We start from the raw sequence: 27367 nt of genomic DNA, 5'->3' as shown, positions 1-27367 counted from the left end.
CTCGCTCTCTGGCCCCTGCTTGTTTTCATTCTCTGGTGCTCCTAACCCAGTGTGTTTGCTCTGACAGGGCCAGATATTAATAAGCCTGCAGTGTTTTTGTAGCAGATAAGCCCGCTCGCGTCCCCGGTCCCACTGAATGAGAAGTGGAGGAGCTGCACAGTACCCCCTGTCCTTAACTTTCCCTCTCTCTCTCTCCCTTTCCCTCTCCCCCTTCTCTCTCTCTCACGATTTCTCCTTCTGTCTCTATGTGTGTCTCTCTACCTCTCCCCCCTCTCTCTCTGTCTACCGCTCCCGCTCTTTCTCCCTCTTTCTCTTCTCTATCTCTGCCCCCCCCCCCCCCCCCCCCCCCTCTCGCTCTTCTTTCTGTGTGAGTGGGTCTAAAGTAACAGTGTAGCCGAAGCTTCCGGGCTGAACAATGTTAAACTGATGGTAAAGGTCCAGAGGGTTCAGTTGCCTTTGCTTTGGTTGGAGTGCTCACCCAGTTCCTGGAACCCCGTTTTCTTCCATTCTTTATTCTTTATGAAACTATGCTGACTGTTGGACTGTAGCTAGTTCCCTACAAACCTTCACTGTGCAATGGTTTTTAGCTGCACAAACAAACTCTAGAGGTTTGAAAGCGATGTTACCAATCACCATCTTCACAGACTAAAATAACCTCTTCTTGGTGTGATGATACCATTCAATGACATGCTGTATACTTGATTGACTAGTCACCATATCTTCTTCCACTGTCTTTGTTCCACCTGTTTCTCACACTCCTCTTCCTTCCTTCCTTCCTTCCTTCCTTCCTTCCTTCCTTCCTTCCTTCCTTCCTTCCTTCCTTCCTTCCTTCCTTCCTTCCTTCCTTCCTTCCTTCCTTCCTTCCTTCCTTCCTTCCTTCCTTCCTTTCTTCCTATCTTTCTTTCTTTCTTTCTTATTGTTCTTCTTGACTCTAGGCGTTCAGCACTCATGGTCCTCTTTCAATCTGAGCTGTCCTGCCTCTCCAGGTAGACACTTCCCTAATGGCTATCCTTTACTTTTTCAATTAGCCTTTTTTCTTCTTACTTAGTAAATTGGAAACGGCGTTGAACTGAATCCTTGATTATATCATCAACTCTCTTGTGTTGTCTCCCACAGTTAAGAAAAAACTGGACAGCTCTTCCATGGACATCTCCCGGACGAACAGGTTGTGTGATGACATGGCCTATGTCAGCGAGGACATCCCTTTAACCGTGGTGACAGACACAGCACAGTGAGTACCTAACTACCCCTCCATCCGTCACTCACTACAGTACATCTGCCTGCCGTTCATCAACCCTACAGCCATTGTATTGTACCCATGCTCTTTGTCCTTATTCATTTATTAATCCATACCATAGACACCTCCCTGCCTCTTACACAGGCCCATCCGTAATCTGTACGGTATAAAGCCTGTTGATAGGCCAAAGAGCCCTCCCTGTCAATGTAGAGCTGCTCTGTTCAACTCACGAGAGGGTTAAATGGCCTCTTGAGTGCTTGAAACCCTGGTTGTTACCACGGTATAGAACGGATTAACCCTGAGTTTGAGGAAACAGTCCCGTTTGTTTGTGACATGTTTGTAAGGTGACTGGTTGGCTAGTTGCTATAGTGCCTTCGAGAGGAGGGGGGGTGGGGTGAATTGTCATTTTTGTCAACGATCTACACACAATACTTGTGTATACTAATACTAATGTCAAATTGGAAGAAACATTTGTAAAAAATATTTAAAAAACACTAATATATCTTCATTAGATAAGTATTCAACAACCTGAGTCAATGCATGTCAGAATCACCTTTGGCAGTGATTACAGTTTTTGGGTAAGTCTGTAAGAGCTTTGCATACAGTGCCTTCAGAAAGTATTCATTCCCCTTGACTTATTCCACATTTTGTTACGTTAAACCCTGAATTCAAAATAGATTATTCTAACCCATCTACACACAATACCCCATAATGACAAAGTGAAAACATGTTTTTAGAAATGTTGCTAATTTATTGAAAATTAAATAAGGAAATATCTAATTTACGTAAGTATTCACACCCCTGAGTGAATACATCTTAGAATCACCTATGCCAGTAATTTCTTTCTGGGTAAGTCTCCAAGAGCTTTGCACACCTGGATTATACACTATTTGCACATTCTTCATTCAATAATTCTTCAAGCTCTGTCAAGTTGGTCGTTGAACATTGCTAGACAGCCATTTTCATGTCTTGCCATAGATTTTCAAGCCGATTTAAGTCAAAACTTTTACTACGCCACTCAGGAACATTCAATGTCATCTTGGTAAGCAACTCCAGTGTATATTTGGCCTTGTGTTTAATGCTATTGTCCTGCTGAAGGTACATTTGCCTCCCAGTGTCTGTTGGAAAGCAGGCTGAACCAGGTTTTCCTCTAGAATTTTGCCTGTGCTTAACTCTATTCAGTTTCTTTTCATTTAAATACAACAACCTAGTCCTTGCCGATGACAAGCATACCCATAATATAATGCAGCCATGCTTGAAAATATGAATAGTGGTACTCAGTGATGTGCTGTGTTGGATTTGCCCCAAGCATAACACTTTGTATTCAGTACATAAAGTTAATTTCTTTGCCAAATTCTTTGCTGTTTTACTTTACTGCCTTATTTCAAACAGGATACATGTTTTAGAATATTTTCTATTCTGTACAAGCTTCCTTCTTTTCACTCTGTCAGTGAAGTTAGTATTGTGGAGTAACTACAATTGTGTTGATCCAGCCTCAGTTTTCTCCCATCATAGCCATTAAACTCTGTAACTGTTTTAAAATCGCCATTGGCCTCATGGTGAAATCCCTGAGCGGTTTCCTTCCTCTCCAGCAACTGAGTTAAGAAGGACGCCTGGATCGTTGTAGTGACTGGGTGTATTGATACACCATCTAAAGTGTACTTAATAAATTCACCAATGCTCAAAGGTCTATTCAATGTCTGCTTTTTACCAATCTACCAATACATGCTCTTTTTTGCGAGGCATTTATAAACCTCCCTGGTATTTGTGGTTGAATCTGTGTTTGAAATTCACTGCTCTAGACGGAGGGACCTTACAGATAATTGTATGTGTGGGTTACAGAGATGAGGTAGTCATTTAAAGTGGAACCGACCGCAATTGAACTATTTTGCAGATATGAAACAAACTGAAATCATAATATCAGTCAAAAATATACAATTCACAGTTTGTGCTACAAAACCAACATTATAAGAGGTGGATGCAGTTCAATGCATTATTCATATAATTCCCCAATACATTTCTTAACCTTTCTGATCTCCCCATCCCGGATCCGGGATCGTGAATACAGACTCAAGCTCATTACCATAACGCAACGTTAACTATTCATGAAAATCGCAAATGAAATGCTGAAATGAAATAAATATGCCATCTCTCAAGCTTAGCCTTTTGTAAACAACACTGTCATCTCAGATTTTCAAAATATGCTTCTCAACCATAGGAAAACAATCATTTGTGTAAAAGTAGCTAGCTAGCGTAGCATTTAGCGTTAGCATTAGCGTTAGCATCCAGCACGCAACATTTCAACAAAAACATAAAAGCCTTCAAATAAAATAATTTACCTTTGAAGAACTTCAGATGTTTTCAATGAGGAGACTCTCAGTTAGATAGCAGATGCTCAGTTTTCCCAAAAATATTATTTGTGTATTAGAAATAGCTCCGTTTTGTGCAACTTTTTTCCAAATTAACTCCATAATATTGACTGAAAACATGGCAAACGTTGTTTAGAATCGATCCTCAAGGTGTTTTTCACATATCTCTTCGATGATATATCGTTCGTGGAAGCATGGTTTCCCCTCTCAATCAAATGGAAAAATACTTGCACATGGCTTTGCGCACTAGTTTCGACGCAGGACACCAGGCGGACACTTGGAAAATGTAGTCTCTTATGGTCAATTTTCCAATGATATGCCTACAAATACGTCACAATGCTGCCGACATCTTGGGGAAACGGCAGAAGGTCTAAGCTTATTCCTGTCGCATTCACAGCCATATAAGGAGACATTAGAAAACAGAGCTTCAGAAATTCTGCTCATTTCCTGTTTGACGTATCATCTTGGTTTCGCCTGTAGAATGAGTTCTGGGGCACTTACAGACAAAATCTTTGCAGATTCTGAAACTTCAGAGTGTTTTCGTTCCAAAACTGTCAAGAATATGCATAGTCGAGCATCTTTTCGTGACAAAATATCGCGCTTAAAACGGGAACGTTTTTTATCCAAAAATGAAATAGCGCCCCTAGAGATGCAACTGGTTAATAGTCCAAAAAGTATTGCTATCACGTTGTAAATCACAGCTGGCCTGGTACATTATTTGCTGCCTCCATTCGGGATGCACTGTTTCAGTTTCAATTATTCAATATTTTGGACAAAAACGGATTAATGTAACTAAGGCTGGGAATGTCAATACAATCAAACTGGCAAGGGCAATGATCACAAGTCAGTTATAACGTTGCTAATATGCTAGCATATCTATTTATGTAGCAAGCTAAAAACACGGAGCCTAATGTTAGCTAGGTAGTTAGCTGCTAGGAGGATGTCATGTCATTGGAGGAGTGGGTGAGTCTTTCCCTCATATTGTTTTTCGGTGGCTACACAGCTAGAAATGCAGGTGTCATTTGGTTATCTAGCAAGAAATGTGAATCGCTTTGCTAGCTAGCTAGCTAGCTATGATGAACTTGAACAACTGTTATCCAGTTAGCATATATCTTGTGTATACAAATTCACTCTGGCTATCTACTCCGATTTCAGAGCGCAGAATAACTGATGAATTTATGAACGCGCAAGCTAGCCAACTTTAGCCAGTTAGCTAAATTGTGTGTGCTTGGTTGGGACAAGTATGCTTTGGCAGGCAAGCTGCAGGAGGACGAGCAGGCTGCTTACTATTCCCCATCGTTTATCAGTGCAATTTTGACAGCCATCGAGCTAAACATTTTTGAGAGGGTTTATCTAATTTTCCTTCGTTAGATTTTAGCTCATCTTGCTCTGGCTAGCATTAGCTGTTGATCTTGTTGATGTGCATATAGAGAAATATAGCCTACCTTTGTTTAAATTTGGTTGTTTAAATTAATAGGACTGTAAAGTTCTCAAATGTAAGAAGTCTCCTGTAGTCTTTACATATTTGCAGAAATCCATTTAGGTGTATTTTGTAGCTTTTGCCGAATGCGCTCTAATGATCTAAAGTCGCGCTGTTGTAACTAACTGCCTGTAAAAACACAGTCCAGTTCAAGGTGAATGATGGCAAGCCTGTGTGGCATATGGCTTGTTTGTATGTGGGCCTATTGTAGCTCTGATTGTCTATAGCGCACTAGTCTGTGTAGACTCTGGTCCTGGATGAGACAGATGTTTTTTATTAGGTTTTATTTATTGATTGTCAAAACGCACGGCCGCTTTCCCATTGCATATTCTTCCTGGGGTGTATATGAACAGATTTAAATATGATTTCATGTTGCTAAAATGCTGTCAGTTCCACTTTAAAAATCATGTTTAACACTATTATTGCACACAGAGTGATTCCATGCAAAGGATTATTTGACTTGTTAAGCCAATTTTACTCCTGAACTTATTTAGCCTTGACATAACAACAAGGTTGAATACTTATTAACCCAAGACATTTCCTCTTCAAAATTGTAATTAATCGAAAAACGTAATTCCACTTTGACATTGTGGGGTATTGTGTGTAGGCCAGTGACAAAACAATCTCAATTGAATACATTTTATATTCAGGCTGTAACACAACAAAATGTGAAAAAAGTCAAGGGGTGTGAACACATTCTGAAGGCACTGTACCTGGATTGTTCAATATTTGCCCATTACTCTTTTTAGAATTCTTCAAGCTCTGTCAAGTTGGTTGTTGATCATTGTTAAACAGCCAATTTCAAGTTTTGCTATAGATTTTCAAGCCAATTTAAGTAAAAACTCTAACCACTCCGGAACATTCAACGTTGTCTTGGTAAGCACTTAGTGCCTTATTGCAAACAGGAAGCATGTTTTGGAATATTTTTTTTCTGTACAGGCTTCCTTCTTTTCACTCTGTTATTTAGGTTAGTATTGTGGAGTAACTACAATGTTATTGATCCATCCTCAGTTTTCTCCTATCACAGCCATTCATCTCTGTAACTGTTGGTTTCCTTCCTCTCTGGCAACTAAGTTAGGAAGGACACCTGTATCTTTGTAGTGACTGGGTGTATTGATACACGATCAAAAGCGTAATTGGTATATTCAGTGTCAGCTTTTTTTTTATACCCATCTACCAATAGGTTCCCTTCTTTGCGAGGCAATTGGGAAAAAAAACCTGGTCTTTGTGCTTGAATTTGTGCTTGAAATTCATGACGGAGTGACCTTACAGATAATTGAATGTGTGTGCAGTAGCGGTGCATCGGTAAAATCACCAGGGAAACCATGCCAGGACAAGAAATCCATATATGTTGTGATAATTGCATTGTTAGCTCTATAAACTGTTAGTTCAATCATATGCCTTGACACGGTGATATATAGGCGTAAGACAGAGACAATAAGAATACACAGTGGCAGAATAAATTCAACCACACCGTTGTTTTATCAAAAAGCCGGAGAGCAACATCTGTCCGGGGAAGTTCACAAAACACATGCATTTAAAAAGAGAGCACGGTCAAGCAAATCAATGTTTACGACAGATTCAAACCACTTAACAACTATTGATTTAGAATCAAGGAAAACAGGTGCTGCCTCCACTATTCCAGCACCATTTCAACTTCAACATTTCAACATCATCAAATGACCTATGCTTAGTCTAATACAGTTACTGAAAAACGAAAAGATACAAAAAACGATTTAGTCCAATAAACGTAAGCTAAATATGACGTGGCTGTCCTTGTTCTGATTTCTCGTGTGTGTGGGTTGTGTGTGCGTGTGCATGTGTGTCTGCGTGGGTGTCTGCGTGCATGCTTGCATGTAGAAAAATACATTTTTGACTCACCCTACTTGTAGAGAAAAGCCAATGTCATCCTCTTTCATGTTGCCTAAACAGTCTATGACTCTGTCATACTCTACAGTACATGCTTGAAGTTGTTGTTGTCCTAGGCTACCTGGGTAAAATGCTTGGTTGCTAGCCTAACTTCCATTCTGAGGCAACAATGTGCCAGGCCGGCTAGTTAACATTAGCCTACTACATCTAGCTACATATTGAACTTAAGCCAGGGGCACAATGTATGAATATATGGTTGGATCAGAATTATAAATTATAATCATTGGTTAGTTTGGAGAAATAAGTTAAACCACATGTCCAAATCCCTGTCTCCAGGACAACAACACCACAAGATGCGACAAACAATTCAATGACATTTGGCTTCTGATGTGGAGGTGACCAAGAACCCAATGACCACTCTGACAGAACTACAGAGTTCCTTGGCTGAGATGGGAGAACCTCCCAGAAGGACAACAGTCTCTACAGCACTTCACCATTTCACCAATCTGTGCTTTATGGGAAGTGGGATAATGGGACCAATTTATGGGAAGCCACTCCTGAGAAAAAGGCACATGACAGCACGCCTGGAGTTTGCAAACAGACACGTGGAACACTCGGAGGATATAAGGCAATATATTCTGTGGTCTGATGAGAGAAAAATAGAACTCTTTGGCCTGAATGCAAAGCTCTATGTCTGGAGAAAACCAGGCACAGCTCATCACCTGTCTAACACTATCCCGTGAAGCATAGTGGTGGCAAAATCATGCTATGGGAATGATTTTCAGTTGCAGGGACTGGGATACTGGCAAGGATAGAGGGAACAGTGAATGGAGCCTTAATGAGATTCTGCTTCAGAGTAAAAAGGACCTTAGACTGGGAACGAAGATGTACGTTCCAACAGGAAAATGACTCCAAGCACACAGCCAAAGCAATGCTGGAATGGCTTAAGAACAAGAATGCGAAAGTCTTTGAGTGGCCCAGCCAAAGCCCAGATTTAAATCCCATTGAACATATGTGGAAAGAATTGAAGATTGCTGTTTACCGCCACTTCCCATCTAACTTAACAGAGCTTGAGAAAATCCGAATGGGAGAAAATCCCCAAATCTAAATGTGCAAAGCTAATACAGACATACCCTAGACAACTGAAATCTGTAATTGCTGCCAAAGGTGCTTTTTTTCAGGGATGTGAATACTTTTGTCAATGAGATATTTATGTATTTTATTTTCAAAAAATGTGCAGTAATTTCTAAAGACATGTTTTAATATGGGGTATTGTGTGTAGATAGGTGAGCAATCATATATTTAATTAATGTTGAATTCAGGCTATAACATAACAAAATGTGGAATAAGTCAAGGGGTATCTACTTTCACTGCCAATGATTGTTCTTTTTGTTGTTTATCGGAGACCAACACCCAGAGGCAAACCTATTTTGCAACTTCACACTGTCAACTGTCACTTGACATATTGACATTGAGAGAGAGAAGAGCTGCAGAGTGGCAAGACCTTGCACTGTCAGAGAGAGTGTCAACATTGCCGTTTGGCCAAAGGTGCTGCTGTGGTGCCATTGTCTCAAATGGGATGAAAATACATTTGACTGGATCAAATCCTCAAATCATCAACACGTTTCTATGGGGTTGGCAGTTATTTCTCTACAGGACAGAAGAAGTGGAGTGTCAGACATCTTAACAGTAAGCAAGGCAACCCAGTTTTGGTGATTTCTTGTATTTCATCACAATCAATCAATCGCAGCATGTTTTTGGACAAATTTTAGCCGTTTTTGCCTGATTAAGTACAATACCATTGGACGTTAATGTTGAAAGTTATATTTATATTCCTAAAACTTAAGTTGGAAATGATGCTATCGCTGCTTCCTAACGTGTCCAAATCAATAGCCAATATACAGAAACAGTTTGTGATATATTGAAAACCTAAACATAAATGTCTATCTCCACACACATGTGCAACAATAGTAATCATATGACTTGTATTTTTTTAAACGAGCACCTTATAAACTGCAAACGTACCAAAAACCATTGGCAAACAAATCAAAGATAGGGAGGAAATCAGGTTGTATGCACTGTTGAAACTAACACAACTAAAAATATATATATTTTTACATCAGTGGTTCGAGGACAACCTGCAGGACACAGTCAGCTACATTTTGAAGTGATGCATTTTGATTTGGGGGTGGCCAAAACGGAAAGGGAAATGCTACACTTATTTCTCAATCACTCATAGCGATATCAGCTTGAAATCAATAGAATGAGAGGGGGGAGTCAGGTTGCACTTTCAAAGTTGCACTCCTGAAAAACCACATGGAATCTGGGAATATATGTAACCAGCTACATTTTGGGTTGTTGCGTTTTGTTTGAAGTCCGTCGCCAATGCAGAAAGCTATTTTCTTAATCACTCATATTGACATCACGTTGAAATCAATAGAAAGGGGGAAAATGTGGGTTGTATGCACTGTTTAAACATTTATTATACAAATACCACACATAAACTTGGAATAATCTATATAACTATGTATACTGTCCACATCATGGAAAATTGCGTAATATACATTAATTAGATATGGCAAAATAATTCAATAACTTAATTTAGGATGATGGTAAATTAAGCAAACTCATCGTTTTTTTCAATAATCACATATTTCTCACTAATTTAACAATTTAGAAATTGTTTCTTTCTTTTCCTAAGCACCATTGAACCAGGCGCGTCCATAGGGTCTGTGCAGCAGGCTGAGCGTTTGGGGGGGGGGGGGGGGGTGCGGGGAGCATGCACTCAAGGCCTGTCATTTAACTACTGTACTGTATGATTGTGTATGACTGTGTATCATGTCCCTTCAGAATAATGCCTGCAGTCATCCATCAGAATGTGACGGTACATCTGTCTTGGTGCCCTTCATTGGATCAAGTGACCTGGCTGCTAGGCTATATCATGCCTGCAGACTTAAGGCATGGACAGACCGGTATGATTGTGGAGTGTCTCCCGGGCCGAGAGTACTTAGCACCTCTGAACACCGTCCTAGCCGTAATTTGCAAACCGATTCTACATGTAGAAACGGGCGAAAATGACAGCCGTCAGTCGGCCACCAACAGGTGGACTTTATAACACACTGCACCATCAGCTATGAACGAACAGCACCCTTAATATACAGACCGACAATCGGTTTGGTGAGTTTTCTCCTTTAAAGTGTTTATAGTCCCAAAGAATGTTCACTTGCTTCGTGACAAATTTACAGTCATTTTATGTCAGACTGAAATATTTACAGTACATCATACTGTATGTGTTGTAGTTGTGAGGACAATCATGACCTTTTGCACTGTGATCAAACAGTCAACAGTGAAGCATGTGTTGTATTCTTTTCCTTGAGATCCTTCAAATTGGCCACAGGTGTGGCATTGGTCTGCAAATTCTATTTACTTACAATTATATAATTGTTGAACTGAACTGTTTCATTTCTTAACCCTATTACTAGCCATCTATGGCAGTGTTTGTAGAGTGAAGTGTTGGCCATAACCTATTTACACAAATTGGATTCGACGTACTTATGTCGTCCGGGTTAGGGTTTGGCCGGTGTAGGCCGTCATTGTAATTAAGAATTTGTTCTTAACTCACTTTCCGAGTTAAATAAAGGTTAAATAAAATAAAAAAAATGGTTTTAAATGTGTAATAAAAAAAATGTGGAAGGGGGAGAACATACAATGGACTCGAGTGTACAGAGCAGTGTGTGTGTCTCTCAGTGTGTACACACACACACCACAGTAGGCCTTCTCCTTCCTCCCCTGACCCCCTTGCCACTCCCCAGCTCAGCTAATCCAATATCACCTCTAACACCCTCCTCATTCTGCATTCCTCTTCTGATTCAATCTCTTTCTTCTCCTTCCTCCATCCTCCTCCTCTCCTGACAAACCCCAAGCCCAGAATCTTTGTAAAAGGAACGCAAATGCTTCTCTCTTGTAGTCTGTTGACCAGCCCATTTGTGGCAAAGACTCACCACTTGAATTCAAGAAGGTACTGTACTGCCTGCTGGGGTTTACACTATTATTATTATTATGACCCCCTATCCCCCAGCCCTCCGTTATACCCCAATGTTATTAATTCCAATGATATACACCATCCACATGTAAAAAGAACAGCTGGAGTGTGACATCTTATAAAAGCTAATGAACGACTATGGTATAGGTCGTCACTAATCTGATAGTTCCACCCCCGGAAAGATGAATCAAGTCTATGAAAGTCTTGTTTTTGATTCACCTGGCAATCTTTTTTTTTTTTTCAACAAAATGAAAATGTTTTCCATTGAAGGCCAACTGACCGAAGCTCAGCTACAATTTGTGTCTTCCCGGAAGTGTGCGGAGACTTTTGCCTATTTCTCCAGTTTTTCCTTTTGCCTCCAGCACCTACGCTAATCAACTCTGGGTGTGGGGCAGATTCTGTCTATTGTTACGGTATCTTAAACAAGGCCACAATTGACAGTCTGTAGCCTCCGTCTTAGTGCTTTAGTGTATGGTTGTTTGCTGGCCTTATAAACGATGCGCATGGGAAGGGCATCAGAAGAGGTCAGCTGGCTGACCATCATGTGAATAGTTGTTCTCTTGGATCTTTTAGAAGGGCATGTGATGGACGCGTTAAGACGTGTCCAAAGCTCAACTGACCCTTCCCCCTCCCAACAGTAGATGGCCCTCTTCGATTACACACTAGATACGGTACTCGTAAAGTACTTCAACATCCAAGTGGGGCGACACTGTACTCGGTTCATTCATCATGGAAGGTGGAAAACCACTATGTGTAGCTGTGTCTGCTTTCGTTTGAGGTTGCAAAAACATATCTGTTATAATCCAGTTACTGTATGTTTTATTGGTACCGTAGTTATGTAGTTACAGCACTGTTTATGCTCCAGTGTATTGTGTTACACTGTAGTGGTAGGCTACGCCTAAACTATGGCCGGGAGTTGCGTTCTCTGCCTCATGTTTTGGTAAAATTGAAAAGTGAGTTCTGTTTTTGTGTGTGATATCCTTTGATATGACAGAAAAGGTTTGGCCTACATGCCGATACATCACTGCACTGTGCTCTAGGTCAACACACACAGTAATTCCCCACGCTTTTTTTTCCTTCTGATTTGAACAAGATAACATTTTCCTAAATCAACAGTGAAAATGGCCACTCACTATTTGTGGCTGATAGTGTTGTGTGTTATTATAGTAAAAAAAAACTTGTAGGACTCAGACACACCACGGTTATTGACTGCCGAGAGGTACTTAGCACCTCTGCCCAGAGTGTTGGAAGTTCCCTTTAAATACCCCAAGGTAAATCATTTAGTGTTGTGTGCATTGTGCTGCAATTGCCCCCCATTAGTTTCATATGAAGTGTGTGTGACTCTCTGGCTGAATTAGCAAGCTAACGTTAACTAGCTGAGCTAGTGCACATTATCAAATTGAACAAACAAATCCTTCTTCAAGCACCAAACTCCGTAGCTAGATGAAAAATATATATTATGCAGATGTATTGTTTTAGAACAATTCTGAGGGGGTGGATTACAACGGGAAAAGTGCCCGCTTCTCCACTTTTCTTGTCATTCCTGTCAGCTCCCCCACGTGGAGGTTCGTGCTCTTTGATTGGCTCTAAGTCAAGTCGTTGGCCACTAACGAGCATTGCAATTCTACAAATAGAAACGTCAGATTCGTTGGTACACAACAGGTACCGCTTTTTAATTTGTACAAATATTTTACCTTTATTTAACTAGGCAAGTCAGTTAGGAACACATTCTTATTTTCGATGACGGCCTAGGAACAGTGCCTTGTTCAGGGGAAGAACGACAGCTCGGGGATTCAATCTTCTAACCTTTCGGTTACTAGTCCAACACTCTAACCACTAGGCTACCCTGTTCTAGCAAGAGAATGGCCTAATACTGGGATAAGTACCTATCGGCCATCAGTTTTCTTTGTGTGTCTGACCTCTTAGTCTATCTTTTTATCAATGAATTCAGTATGTACACAGTCTGGCAGATTAATTGATTCAAGCATTTCTGAGATGATTATGGTTTATTACTCAGAGTGTATATGGTGGTGAGGAGCAGATGTTGAGATAATTACCACCAGTGGGACACTATGAGCGTATGCTAGTGTGTTTGTGTCATGGAACACTGTCATGTCCATACTCTGCTCTACGGGAGTAAAGCTGAGCCAGAGGCTCTAACAGATTTGGGAAGGGGGCACTCCCATAACAGATGCTTTGTTTTCACTTAGTGTCACGGCATGGAAGACAGCAGCACTGTCATTTGGCTTCATTGTCTGCTATGCTTGTAGACAACCACCAGACCCACCCTGCCTGCCCCATAATCACAGACAGACAAACAGACAAACAGACAGACAGACAGACAGACAGACAGACAGACTGACTGACTGACTGACTGACTGACTGACTGACTGACTGACTGACTGACTGACTGGACATGACATGACATGACATGACATGACTACTCTCCAGGCTCCATATGGACCACATGCTCCTGCAGTGACGAGCAGCAAGGTGTTTCTCCATTTGTGTTTTGTTTTTTAGTATTTTACCAGTTTTATATCACTGTTTTAATTCACTGAATGCAATGATCTAGTAGATCAGTTAAATTGAAAGGGCGTGTTGAACTCTTCCCCTAATTGCTTTTGGGAACATGGAGTTAACAGCCTTTTATGGATTGCAATTTCACCTGGCACAAAGTTTGCAAGATCTTCCCCATTCACAATCAACACAGACCCAGTACAGCAGGGAGTGTCTTCTCCATGTTCATTTGCAACATGAATTCAAAGATGCCTGTATTCTGGCTCTCACGGAGACATGGCTTAAGGATAGGGACTTGGACTCTGAACTGGTGATTCACCGGTTTGGGGCGTCTATACACTTGGACCGAGATGTCTCTATGAATGAGCGCTGGTGCAAAACTGTACTGCTTAGGGAAGGACATGAAGAATGTTGAACTGCTATCCGTGTCATTGCGCCCCCAATATCTGCCTATGGAATTTCCTAAAATATTTGTCACCGTGGTTTACATCCACCCTAAGTCAAATTAGAGTAATACTCCAGACGACGCCAAAATTGCAAACTATATCTCCAGATTCCCAGAACATCATCCTTGGGGACTTCAACCACTGTACATTGTCAAAAACCTTGAACTTCCATCAGTACACCACATACCCTACCAGACATACCAAGATCCTGGACCTGTGTTATGGTTCTTTAAGGGAGCGTATAAATCCCTTACCCTACCCCCGCTGTGCACAGCTGGCCACAACTGCGTCCATCTTATCCCAGTTATCTCACAGCCCTGTGGAGGGGTAAAGTGCTTAGAAAGCGGGTTAAGAACTGGACTGATGATTTCTCCATTGACCCTACATGGGTGTATTGACTGTACTGATTGGGACATGTTTAAAGAGTCATGCGCTGATATTGATGAGCTCACTGATGTTGTTAGCTCTTGGGATTCATATTGTGAATATATTGTCCCAGATAAGGTTGTCGAGGTGTACCCCAATAGTAAACCCTGGGTTAGCAAGTCTCTCATTGTGCTGTTAAACTGTAAGAGAAAGTCATTTAAAGATGGTAACCTTACTTAGTTAAATAGGCTGCAGAAAGAGCTGAAATGTGAGGGTGCCGAATTCATCTACTGTGATCAGTCACCAAGAACAACCACCCGAAGGTGAGCTTCTAGACCAGACACAACACCTTCTTCTTCCGTTTCAGTTTGCATATAGGGCTAAGTGGGGTGTACAGGATGTTACTGTCGCCCTACTATACCTTCTTTTCAAACATCTAGAGGGTAGAAAAACTCATACCAAGTTTTTATTTGTTGATTTCCTGTCTGCTTTTAACACCATTCAACCCCACCTTTTAGTGAACCAACTCACTAATAATTTAGGTGTAGAACTAACACATCCTGAAGTTTGCGGAGGACTCTGTAATAGTCAGTGTCCTTCATGCCAATAAAACTGCCTATGGGCCTGTTGTTGATGATTTTGTACATTGGTGTGACAGTGAATGTGTGACAAAAACTAAAGATATGCGTATCTCTTTTCAGGCATCAACCGCCTACCCCTCTGAACACTATAATCAAGGGCCAGGTGGTAGACACTGCAGACAACTACAGTTGTGGTCAAAAGTTTTGAGAATGACACAAATATACATTTTCACAAAGTTTGCTGCTTCAGTGTCTTTAGATATTTTTGTCTGATGTTACTATGGAATACTGAAGTATAATTACAAGCATTTCATAAGTGTCAAAGGCTTTTTATTGACAATTACATGAAGTTGATGCAAAGAGTCAATATTTGAGGTGTTGACCCTTCTTTTTCAAGACCTCTGCAATCCGCCCTGGCATGCTGTCAATTAACTTCTGGGCCACTGATGGCAGCCCATTCTTGCGTAATCAATGCTTCGATTTTGTCAGAATTTGTGGGATTTTGTTTGTCCACCCGCCTCTTGAGGATTGACCACAAGTTGTCAATGGGATTAAGGTCTGGGGAGATTCCTGGCCATGGACCCAAAATATTGATGTTTTGTTCCCCGAGCCACTTAGCTATCACTTTTGCCTTATGGCAAGGTGCTCCATCATGCTGGATAAGTCATTGTTCGTCACCAAACTGTTCCTGGATGGTTGGGAGAAGTTGCTCTCGGAGGATGTGTTGGTACCATTCTTTATTCATGGCTGTGTTCTTAGGAAAAATTGTGAGTGAGCCCACTCCCTTGGCTGAGAAGCAACCCCACACATGAATGGTCTCATGACTTTCTTTTATAAGTGGTACATAGTCTGTCTTAAAATTATCTTTGATTTGCTGGTACGGCAACCTTGTTGTAAAAGCAACAAAATCACTAGCTGGAATAGTGACATGGGCAGTAAGACCATGGGAGTCCAGCAGAGTGGTCTGTCTGATCTGTACAACAGACAAATGGTGAGGAAGGCAGATTCCATCCTGTCTGTGCCCACCCCTGCACTATGAGTTCCAGCTGGCTCCCTGTTTAGATACGAACTGTTAAGACTAACAGGTACACGCACTGCTACACCCCTATGGCCATTGTCCCTTTGAATACGGGGAAGAGAGGGAGATAGGCTAGGGATGCTGTTGAGGATGACAATGGTAATATGTGGTTGATGATGTTGAAGGTGATGTTGACGTTGATGATGTTTTTTGTTTTTGTCAGCACATTGATGATACGTTGTTGATTAGATGATTTAAGAATGCACAGAGCACTTTACTTATTAGGGTGCTGGAGAAATGGCGCAGATGGATGGGGCTTCCGTGCTTCAAGCCCTTAGGAAACTTTGCAATATTTAGTTTTTTAATGTGTTATTTCTTACATTATTAGCCCAGGAAATTGTTTGTGTTATTACATACAGCCAGGAAAAACTTTTGGATATCAGAGCGGCGGTAACTCACCAGCATTATACAATCAGGAATACGACTTTCCCAAACCGGATCCTTTGTTCCCGAACTGTAAAAGAGGTACTCAGAGCGGACCACCCACATTCAAGTATATTACTTCCTAATGTTCAGTCTCTGGATAATTAAGTTGATGAGCTCAGTGCAAGGATTTCCTTCCAGAGAGACATCAGGGATTATAACAAACTCTGTTTCACGGAAACATGGCTCTCTCGGGATATACTGTCTGAGTCCGTTCAGCCAGTTGGGTTCTCAGTTCATCGCGCAGACAGGAATAAATATCTCTCCAGGAAGAAGGGCAGGGGTGTATGTTTCATGATTAACTACTCATAGTGTAATTATGATAACATACAGGAACTCAAGTCCTTTTGAGAATTATCTTCGGTTATAGTCACAAACAGTGTAGTTATTCCCTCCTAAGGCAATCAAACAGACAAAAGGTCAGTATAGAGACAAAGTGGAGTTGCAATTCAACAGCTCAGACACGAGATGTATGTGGCAGGGGCTACAGACAATCAAGGACTACAAAGAGAAAACCAGCCACGTCGCGGACACATCGACGTCTTGCTTCCGGACAAGCTAAACACCTTCTTCGCCCGCTTTGAGGATAACACAGGGCCACCGGCATGGACCACTACCAAGACATTTAACTACTAAGACATTTAACAGTGTTAACCTTCGCAAAGATGCCCAGACGGCATCCTTACCCGCGTCCTCAGAGCATGCGCCGACCAGCTGCCTGGAGTATTTACGGACAAATTCAATCTCTCCCTATCCAAGTCTGTTGTCCCCACACGCTTCAAGATATCCACAATTGTTCATGTACCCAAGAAAGGAAAGGTAACTGGACTAATTGACTATTGCCTTGTAGCACTCACTTCAGTCATCATGAGTGTGCTCTACTGTCCCTGACACCCTAGACCCACTTCAATTTGCTTACCGCCCCAATAGACAATCGCCATTGCGCTGCATACTGCCCTATCCTATCTGGACAAGAGGAATAACTATGTAAGAATGCTGTTCATTGACTATAGCTCAGCATTCAACGCCATAGTACCCTCCTAGCTCATCATTAAGCTTGAGGCCCTGGGTCTGAACCCCGCCCTGTGCAACTTGGTCCTGGACTTCCTGACGGGCCGCTCCCAGGTGGTGAAGGTAGGAAACAACACCTCTACTTCGCTGATCTTCAACACTGGGGCCCCACAAGGATGCGTGCTTAGCCCCCTCCTGTACTCCCTGTAAACCCATGACTGCGTGGCCTTGTACGCCTCCAACTCAACCATCAAGTTTGCAGACGACACAACATTAGTAGACCTGATTACCAACAATGACAAGACAGCCTATAGGGAGGAGGCGAGGGCCCTGGGAGTGTGGTGCCAGGAAAATAACCCCTCACCCAATGTCAACAAAACAAAAGAGCTTATTGTGGACTTCAGGAAACAGCAGAAGAAGCACCCTCCCTATCCACATCGACGGGACGGCAGTGGAGAAGGTGGAAAGCTTCAAGCTCCTCGGCATACACATCACTGATAAACTGAAATGGTCCACCCACACAGACAGTGTGGTGAAAAAGGCGCAACAGCACCTCTTCAACCTCAGGAGGCTGAAGAAATTTGGATTGGCACCTAAAACCCTCACAAACTTTTACAGATGCACAATTGAGAGCATCCTGTCGGGCTGTATCACCACCTGGTACGGCAACCTCACAGCCCGCGACCGCAGGGCTCTCCAGAGGGTGGTGCGGTCTGCCCAACGCATCACCAAACTACCTGCCCTCTAGGACACCTACTGCACCTGATGTCATAGTAAGGCCAAAAATATAATCAAGGACGTCAACCACCCAAGCCACTGCTTGTTCTCTCTATCATCCAGTTGGCAAGGTCAGCACAGGTGATTCAAAGCTGGGACCGAGAGACTGAAAAACAACTTCTATCTCAAGGCCATCAGACTGTTAAATAGCCATCACTAGCACATTAGAGGCTGCTGCCCTATACACATAGACTTGAAATCACCGGCCACAATAATTGGAACACTAGTCACTTTAATAATATTTAGACATTTTGCATTACTCATCTCATATGTGTATACTGTATTCTATCCTATTCTACTGTATCTTAGTCTATGCTGCTCTGACAGTACTCGTCCAAATATTTATATATTCATAATTATATTCCTTTACTTTAGGTTGTGTGTATTGTTAGATATGACTTGTTAGATGTTACTGCACTGTTGGAGCTAGAAACACAAGCATTTCTCTTCACCCGCAATAACATCTGCTAAACACATGTATGTGACCAATAACATCTGCTAAACACATGTATGTGACCAATAACATCTGCTAAACACATGAGACCAATACAAGTTGATTTGATTTTGAACTTTGGTTTGCTATACTTTTGTGCTACTGCTGTCGATCACTAGTAGGCCTATTCTATATATTAGTATTGATGGCTGTCAGCCCTATGACTTGATGTACTAGCTAGATCATTGTATTCACTATAACTGTGTGCATTGTTATCCACTTTCAATTATGTTTTTCATGCTCCTTTGCTACAAAACCAATTTCCCTCTGGGACAATAAAGTTGAACCTTGGACTTGAATAGGAGTTTATATTAACACTATTAATATTTAATCAATTACCTTAGTTGCATTAGTTGTGCCTTTTCATCAGTTTACTCTGTCTTCTCCTCTGTGTGTTCTTAGTGAGTGTACGATTCAGACAGACACTATCATTGGACCAGCAGTTGGTTGGGTCTATATTTTCCTATGGAGTTTCTCATGTTGTTTCTGTATGTGTTAGTGCTATAGCAGATAGCAGGACCATAGCAGGCCAGTAGTGGATTTTTAACTTTAGACTTCCTTCCGAGTGGGGTTCAGATCAGTTTAAATACGTCTGTGGCTGTGACGACACTGGGCTGTCCAAGAGGAAGTGGCACTGCACAGCGTCTGCACGCCATCTGTCTCACTACCCCTCCTCACAATTGTTATCACTACCCCTCCACGCGATCCGTCTCACTATCCCTCCACACGATTGTTATCACTACCCCTCCACATGATTGTTATCACTACCCCTCCACATGATTGTTATCACTACTCCTCCACATGATTGTTATCACTACCCCTCCACATGATTGTTATCACTACCCCTCCACGCGATCTGTCTCACTACCCCTCCACGCGATCTGTCTCACTACCCCTCCACATGATTGCTATCACTACCCCTCCACGCGATCTGTCTCACTACCCCTCCACGCAATCTGTCTCACTACCCCTCCACATGATTGTTATCACTACTCCTCCACATGATTGTTATCACTACCCCTCCACGCGATCTGTCTCACTACCCCTCCACGCGATCTGTCTCACTACCCCTCCACATGATTGTTATCACTACCCCTCCACGCGATCTGTCTCACTACCCCTCCACGCGATCTGTCTCACTACCGCTCCACATGATTGTTATCACTACCCCTCCACATGATTGTTATCACTACCCCTCCACATGATTGTTATCACTACCCCTCCACATGATTGTTATCACTACTCCTCCACATGATTGTTATCACTACCCCTCCACGCGATCTGTCTCACTACCCCTCCACGCGATCTGTCTCACTACCCCTCCACGCGATCTGTCTCACTACCCCTCCACGCGATCTGTCTCACTACCCCTCCACATGATTGTTATCACTACCCCTCCACATGATTGTTATCACTACCCCTCCACGCGATCCATCTCACTACTCCTCCACATGATTGTTATCACTACCCCTCCACATGATTGTCATCACTACCCCTCCACGCGATCTGTCTCACTACCCCTCCACGCGATCTGTCTCACTACCCCTCCACGCGATCTGTCTCACTACCCCTCCACGCGATCTGTCTCACTACCCCTCCACATGATTGTTATCACTACCCCTCCACGCGATCCGTCTCACTACCCCTCCACATGATTGTTATCACTACCCCTCCACGCGATCCGTCTCACTACCCCTCCATGTGATCTCTGTGTTACAGACCCCCCCCCCCCCCGTGCTGTCCTGAAGGCAGCTGTCTGAGGTATCCAGAACCACTCCGCCGAGACCAATTGTTCACTTATTATCTGAACCTTATGCACAGATATCCCACATAATGCAAGCTTAACAGAGAGAAACACTGAATTAATTGACGTAGTCAGTGTGATATCCACCATCGTTTTGGGGGCTATTTGTTAGGGGATTGTATGCATTTGTTTATGTTACCGTATAAATGAGCCTTTTTATTTTATTCCTTCTCTTTTTCTCCGGACTCGGGCAAAGTGTGATAAATAGTTATTTCCGATAATTGTGCTATACTCAACAGAATGTGTGAGAAACTACTGGCTATAATGACACACACTGCTCTATATACGGTCTGTATGTGTATCTATGAGAGAAGTTGGTTTCATTTTCCCTGTCATCAAGATACAAACCCAACTGACAGATTTACATTCACAGAGCTTAGTCCTGCAGGAAAAGTAAATGTTTTTAAATACTTATTTGGCCCCAAATAGAGGAAGTCCTTATATTGCTGATTGTGGTGTTCATTTATGGTTCCTCCATTCTCCTTTTTTCTCTTCTCTCTCTCTCTCTCCACCCTCTCTCTCTCTCTCGCTTTCTCTCTCTCCACCCTCTCTCTCTCTCTCTCCACTCTCTCTCTCCACCCTCTCTCTCTCTCTCTCCACTCTCTCTCTCTCTCCACCCTCTCTCTCTCTCTCTCCACTCTCTCTCTCTCTCCACCCTCTCTCTCTCTCTCTCCACTCTGTCTCTCTCTCCACCCTCTCTCTCTCTCCACCCTTTCTCTCTCTCCACCCTCTCTCTCTCTATCTATCTCTCTCTCTCTCCACCCTCTCTTCTCTACCTTTTCTGTCCCAAGGCAGCGGACTAGAGTTGTGTGTCTGTCATCAAGTGACCCGGGGCAGTTCCTCTCTCCCTCCTTTGGGGTGTGCCATGGCACCTCTCCCCTTCCCCCCTGCCCCCACCCCTCCTCTACAGACCTGTAAAAGTCTGCATGGGAGGGAGAGGGAGAGAGAGAGAGAGAGAGGAGTGCGGTGTTGGCTGCTTTTGCAATGATAGTCATTTATCTGTTGTGCAACTCACTCTGTTGTACATTTTCGTTGAATTTATGTACATTGGTGTGGCCTCCATATGGCCCTATACTTTTATATGTTGCTTGGTGTACCTCGTATGACTTAAAAAAAATAAAAAAAACACAAGTACTAATACAGTACGTTGTTAACAGGGCATGTTTTATGGAGTTTCATGCTGGATACAACAACGAAAATAATTAGAAAATCGACAACCCAATCTTCATAATATTTCTGCTTACTGTCGAGTGACAAGATGACCAATTGCCCTGTCGGCGCGAGGCTGTATAAGTCTTAGCACACTCTGGATTAGGTAGGATGTATGCACTCTCAGTCTTTAGACAGAAAGAAGGGCTCGTCTATTGCTGCCTGGCTGCCCTGAACAATACAAGAAAAGGAGGGAGGGAGAGAGAAAATAATCATAAGGCTTGTAATAAAACAGCCACATACTGATTCATCTCCCTGGACATACTGGCCCAGCCCTATGACTGCCATAGGAGACAGTAGTTAATCTCATTACAAACGCGCTGCAGTTTCATGTGGTTACAGCCCTCGCTCAGTCCCCACTCACCCACATGTATTACTCATATTTGAAATGCTTCACGGGACTGTTTTACAGCATCTGAACACGCGGGAGTTATTTCAAGAGCGATGTGGAAGTACAAATTATAAGCCGTGTAGTGAGACACCAGAATGTTCCAACAAGCCCAACTGTAAGTGTTTGGTTTCAGCTGACAAAAAAAATAAATACACATTTTAGTCATTAGAAGTATCCTCAAGTCAGTGCAGATTTTGTTTTATTTGATACAGTGACAACATTCATAATAAGTGTCAGCGTCCCTGAAATGAATTGTAGCTAAAGCCCAAGCTTCTCCGATAGCCTCTAGGTGAGTGTCCAAGATAGATTGAATTTGTTCATGTAGCTAGACGCTGGCTCATTGCGAAACTCCCAGAATTATATCAGGGCTTGTATGAAACTGAAGCTGAGCCATTAAGAAGTGGGTATTACACAGTTCAGAGGATGCATAGTTGGATTTATATCCACAGTTGTCCCCACGGAGCCAATACTAAAGAGCTCATTGGAAATGGAATAAAGGCCTAACAACTAGAATGTAAAGGTTAGAAACCAACAGGCATTTTTTCTTCTTTAATGAGGTATAGTACACCAGGCCAGACCAAGGCAATAAAAGGCCCCTCCATAAAGTATTTAATTAAAGAGTACATTTACTTGGGGCTGACACTGGCCGGGCAGCATTAATGAAAGCCCTGTGCGTGTTGTCGTTAAAGCCCCGTGTTTACTCCCCAGCGGTGGAGGCTTAGGGTTTATGGGCAGGGATCCTCACTGGAGGAATGCCCCTTTATGATCTCTCACCGCGGATTTCAAATCACAGCTATAAGCAGTAAATAAAGTCGGATTGGAAATGTAAAAATAAAATAAAGATCCTCACTTACAGTAGATAAATAGTGCTGCATAAAAAATACTCTCGCTAACATCAACAGTAGTACGTCTAGTCTAGAGTAAATACCGGGGCTACGAAGTACAAGAGCATCGTATGGGAGGCGAGAAGAACATATTTCTTGATTATTGTGTGTGTTTATTGTACGTGGTATTGTGTATGTTTGTTTTGTACTATGCACAGTCCCAGAATATTGTAGCGTCCCCACTCCCCACACAAAAGCCCTGATTGTGTGGTAAAAGCATGAATAGTGTAGGTCTGAGCACCAAGTACATGCATTCATGCTGCTGGTGTATTTCCTCAGGCTCAGCAGCAGTTCATAGATTTCCTATGCAGTGAGATGTTAAACTAACAGATCGTCCAGGCTCGCTTTTGGCAGGAAGACTCTGTTCTTTTCCCCCCTGGTACAGCCCGTCCCTACCACGGCAAAATGTAACTGAAACGATATTAAAAAAAGAGAGAGATTGAAAAGAATAATAAACTCAGGAAATTGCCTGTTTTTTTTTTTGCATCATGCCTCGCAGAACTCTGATGATGTCATGTTTGCTCTCCCTTTGTTTTGGGGAAGGAGATATCAGTGAAATTACTGTTGTATTTGTCAAGAATAAGCCTAAGGATGATTAATAATTACACTAAACTATATTACTGACAATTACAGTGTTTTGATCCGTAGCTGTTATAATATATTTTGCTCATTACACTTTTTTAAGCTTTTATCATCTTTTTTGGAAACTAAATTCACCACCATTCATTTGAATGATTGTGTAGAAAAGCTGCAATGAAAAGGTGACCTGGGGTTAAAATGTAAAATACATTATGAACCAATATATTTACACAAACACAAATCATTCCATCACTTTTATTCTTATGAGAGATTAGCATCAGTGTCTAGGAGGATAATTAATTGGTCATCATAATTAATTGGTCATAATCAATGGTCATCAGAGCCAGTCAGTATAGTGTACTGTATGTCAGGGGTAGGCAACTAGATTTGGTCGCCTGGCAGGAACATAATTATAAGAATTTTACACTGCAAATTGACCATAACTAGGCCCAAAAACAGATTGTATTTGAAAATAACAATTATTTCATAACATATTGAGACACAATAAAACATATGTATATTTTCTAAATTAAACCATTTTTTTAGCTGAATTCCTGATGATATTAGTCTAAACAAACAAATAAATTTTTTTTATATATATATATATATATATATATATATATATATATATATATATATATATACACACACAGTGGTGTGTTTGGGCACCCCTGACAATTTCCATGATTTCTATTTATAAATAATTGGGTGTTTGGATCAGCAATTTCATTTAGATCTATCAAATAACTGATGGACACAGTAATATTTCAGTAGTGAAATTAGGATTATTGGATTAACAGAAAATGTGCAATATGCATCAAAACAAAATTAGACAGGTGCATAAATTTGGGCACCCCAATCGAAAAATCACATCAATATTTAGTAGAGCCTCCTTTTGCTAAAATAACAACCTCTAGATGCTTCCTATAGACTCTAATGAGTGTCTGGATTCTGGATGACGGTATTTTGGACCATTCCTCCTTACAAAACATCTCCAGTTCAGTTAGGTTTGATGGTTGCCGAGCATGGACAGCCCGCTTCAAATCATCCCACAGATTCTCAATAATATTCAGGTCTGGGGACTGGGATGGCCATTCCAGAACATTGTACTTGTTCCTCTGCATAAATGCCCGGGTAGATTTTGAGCAGTGTTTTGGGTTGTTGTCTTGTTGAAATATCCAGCCCTGGCGTAACTTCAACTTTGTGACTGATTCTTCAACATTATTCCCAAGAATCTGCTGATATTGAGTGGAATCCATGCGACCCTCAACTTGAACAAGATTCCCAGTACCGGCACTGGCCACACAGCCCCACAGCATGATGGAACCACCACCAAATTGTACTGTGGGTAGCAAGTGTTTTTCTTGGAACGCTGTGTTCTTTTGCCGCCATGCATAACGTCCCTTGTTATGACCAAATAACTCAATCTTTGTTTCATCAGTCCACAGCACCTTATTCCAAAATGAAGCTGGCTTGTCCAAATGTGCGTTTGCATACCTCAAGCAACTCTGTTTGTGGCGTGTGTGCAGAAAAGGCTTCTTTCAGATCACTCTCCCATACAGCTTCTCCTTGTGCAAAGTGCGCTGAATTGTTGAACAATGCACAGTGACACCATCTGCAGCAAGATGATGTTGTAGGTCTTTGGAGGTGGGCTGTGGGCTGTTTTTGACCGCTCTCACCATCCTTCGCCTTTGCCTCTCCGATATTTTACTTGGCCTGCCACTTCTGGCCTAACAAGAACTGTGCCTGTGGTCTTCCATTTCCTCACTATGTTCCTCACAGTGGACACTGACAGCTTAAATCTCTGTGATAGCTTTTTGTAGCCTTCCTCTAAACCATAATGTTGAACAATCTTTGTTTTCAGGTCATTTGAGAGTTGTTTTGAGGCCCCCATGTTGCCACTCTTCAGAGGAGAGTCAAAGAGAACAACAACTTGCAATTGGCCACCTTAAATACCTTTTCTCATGATTTGATGCACTTGTCCAAGAAGTTCAAGGCTTAATGAGCTCACCGAACCAATTGTGTGTTCCAATTAATCAGTGCTAAGTAGTTACAGGTATTCAAATCAACAGAATGACAAGGGTGCCCACATTTTTTGCATAGCCTATTTTTCACATCTGATTTAATTTCATACAACTTAATATTGCTACACTAAAAATCTTTGTCTGGACAATACCCCAGTACTCAGCTTTTATTAGAAAATGAATGGCATGCCACTGTGATCATTTTCTGTGACGACACAGTTATTATGCAGCCTCAGAGGGGTGCCCAAACATTTTCATACGACTGTATATATATTTGAGAAACAGTGGAGAGAGAAACTGTGAAGGGGTGACTCCGGGATGCTGGCCTTCTAGGCAGAGTTGCAAAGAAAAAACAATATCTCAGACTGGCCAATAAAAAAGAAAAGATTAAGACTGGTTAAAGTACACAGACACAGGACAGAGGAACTCTGCCTAGAAGGCATCCCGGAGTCGCCTCTTCACTGTTGACGTTGAGACTGGTGTTTTGCGGGTGCTATTTAATGAAGCTGCCAGTTGAGGACTTGTGAGGTGTTTGTTTCTCAAACTACACACTCTAATGTACTTGTCCTCTTGCTCAGTTGTGCACCGGGGCCTCCCAATCCTTTTCCTATTCTGGTTAGAGCTAGTTTGCTCTGTTCTGTGAAGGGAGTAGTACACAGCGTTGTACGAGATCTTCAGTTTCTTGGCAATTTCTCTCATGGAATAGCCTTAATTTCTCAGAAAAAGAATAGACTCCTGAGTTTCAGAAGAAAGTTATTTGTTTCTGGCCATGTTGAGCCTGTAATCAAATCCACAAGTGCTGATGCTCCAGATACTCAACTAGTCTAAAGAAGTCCAGTTTTATTGCTTCTTTAATCAGGACAACAGTTTTCAGCTGTGCTAACACAATTTCAAAAGGGTTTTCTAATGATCAGTTAGCCTTTTAAAATGATTAACTTGGATTAGCTAAAACAACGTGCCATTGGAACACAGGAGTGATGGTTGCTGATAATGGGCCTCTGTAAAGCCAATGTAGATATTCAATTAAAAATCTGCCATTTCCAGCTACAATAGTCATTTACAACATTAACAATGTCTACACTGTATTTCGGATCAATTTGATGTTATTTTCTTGGACAGAAAAATGTCATTTTCTTTCAAAGACATTTCTAAGTGACCCCAAACTTTTGAACGGTAGTGTATATTTGTTCTTCTTTTACTAACAACCTTTAAGGGGTTCAAAAAATAAAGCCCGTTTTGGACCGCAGGCTGCCTGTTGCCGACCTCTGCTGTATGTGAAGTCGAACTGTGTCTTACAGCAGTACCTCCTAATCTTCTGAGCAGGCCTGGCTCCCATAGGCCCACAAAGCTGGACTTCTGAGAAAGGAGTCACAGACTAGAACAAATCCACTCTATTTCAGAGGTGTATCTCTCTCGCACGCGGCTCAACCTATTTGAAACACCTGTATAAATACTACTCCATCCCTTCCTCTGTGTCTCTTCCTCTCCACTGGGCTCGGTTTCCACTCCCAGTAATGAAAACAGTGGCACACAGAAGCACCTGAGTGGAGCCGTTTATGCGCTGCTGGCCGTAGCTATGCTGGCCCGGTGCTGGGGCTGGGGCTTTGGCAGCCTGGGGAGCAGTTTCAGGTGGCCCAGTCCTGGCATTGATGTGGTCCAGGAGGGTTTATTCAGGTGTGGCAACCTCGCCGCTGCCCGCCTCTGATGTCTCCCGCGTTCCTCAGCTCCGCGGCCAGGTGCCTGGGCTCCGTCAGAGGGCCCAGTGTTCAGGCTGGGGGCTGAAT

At 42.1% G+C, this 27367-nt stretch overlaps 1 protein-coding gene across 1 annotated transcript in view; it reads left to right on the top strand.

Annotated features, from left to right (window-relative positions):
* Positions 1-27367, top strand: part of kcnq1.2 (potassium voltage-gated channel, KQT-like subfamily, member 1.2) — a 252912-nt gene that overhangs the window by 43449 nt on the left and 182096 nt on the right. The window contains exon 12 of the mRNA XM_021579553.3: positions 1117-1231. Within this exon, the coding sequence (XP_021435228.3) occupies positions 1117-1231 (115 nt within the window). The remainder of the gene's footprint in view (positions 1-1116; positions 1232-27367) is intronic.

Source organism: Oncorhynchus mykiss, chromosome 2 (genome assembly GCF_057628025.1).
Source record: "Oncorhynchus mykiss isolate SJ-2025 chromosome 2, ASM5762802v1, whole genome shotgun sequence".
NCBI lineage: Eukaryota > Metazoa > Chordata > Actinopteri > Salmoniformes > Salmonidae > Oncorhynchus > Oncorhynchus mykiss.
Note: the sequence above shows the minus strand (reverse complement) of the source record. Positions and strands in the feature narration are given on the sequence as shown.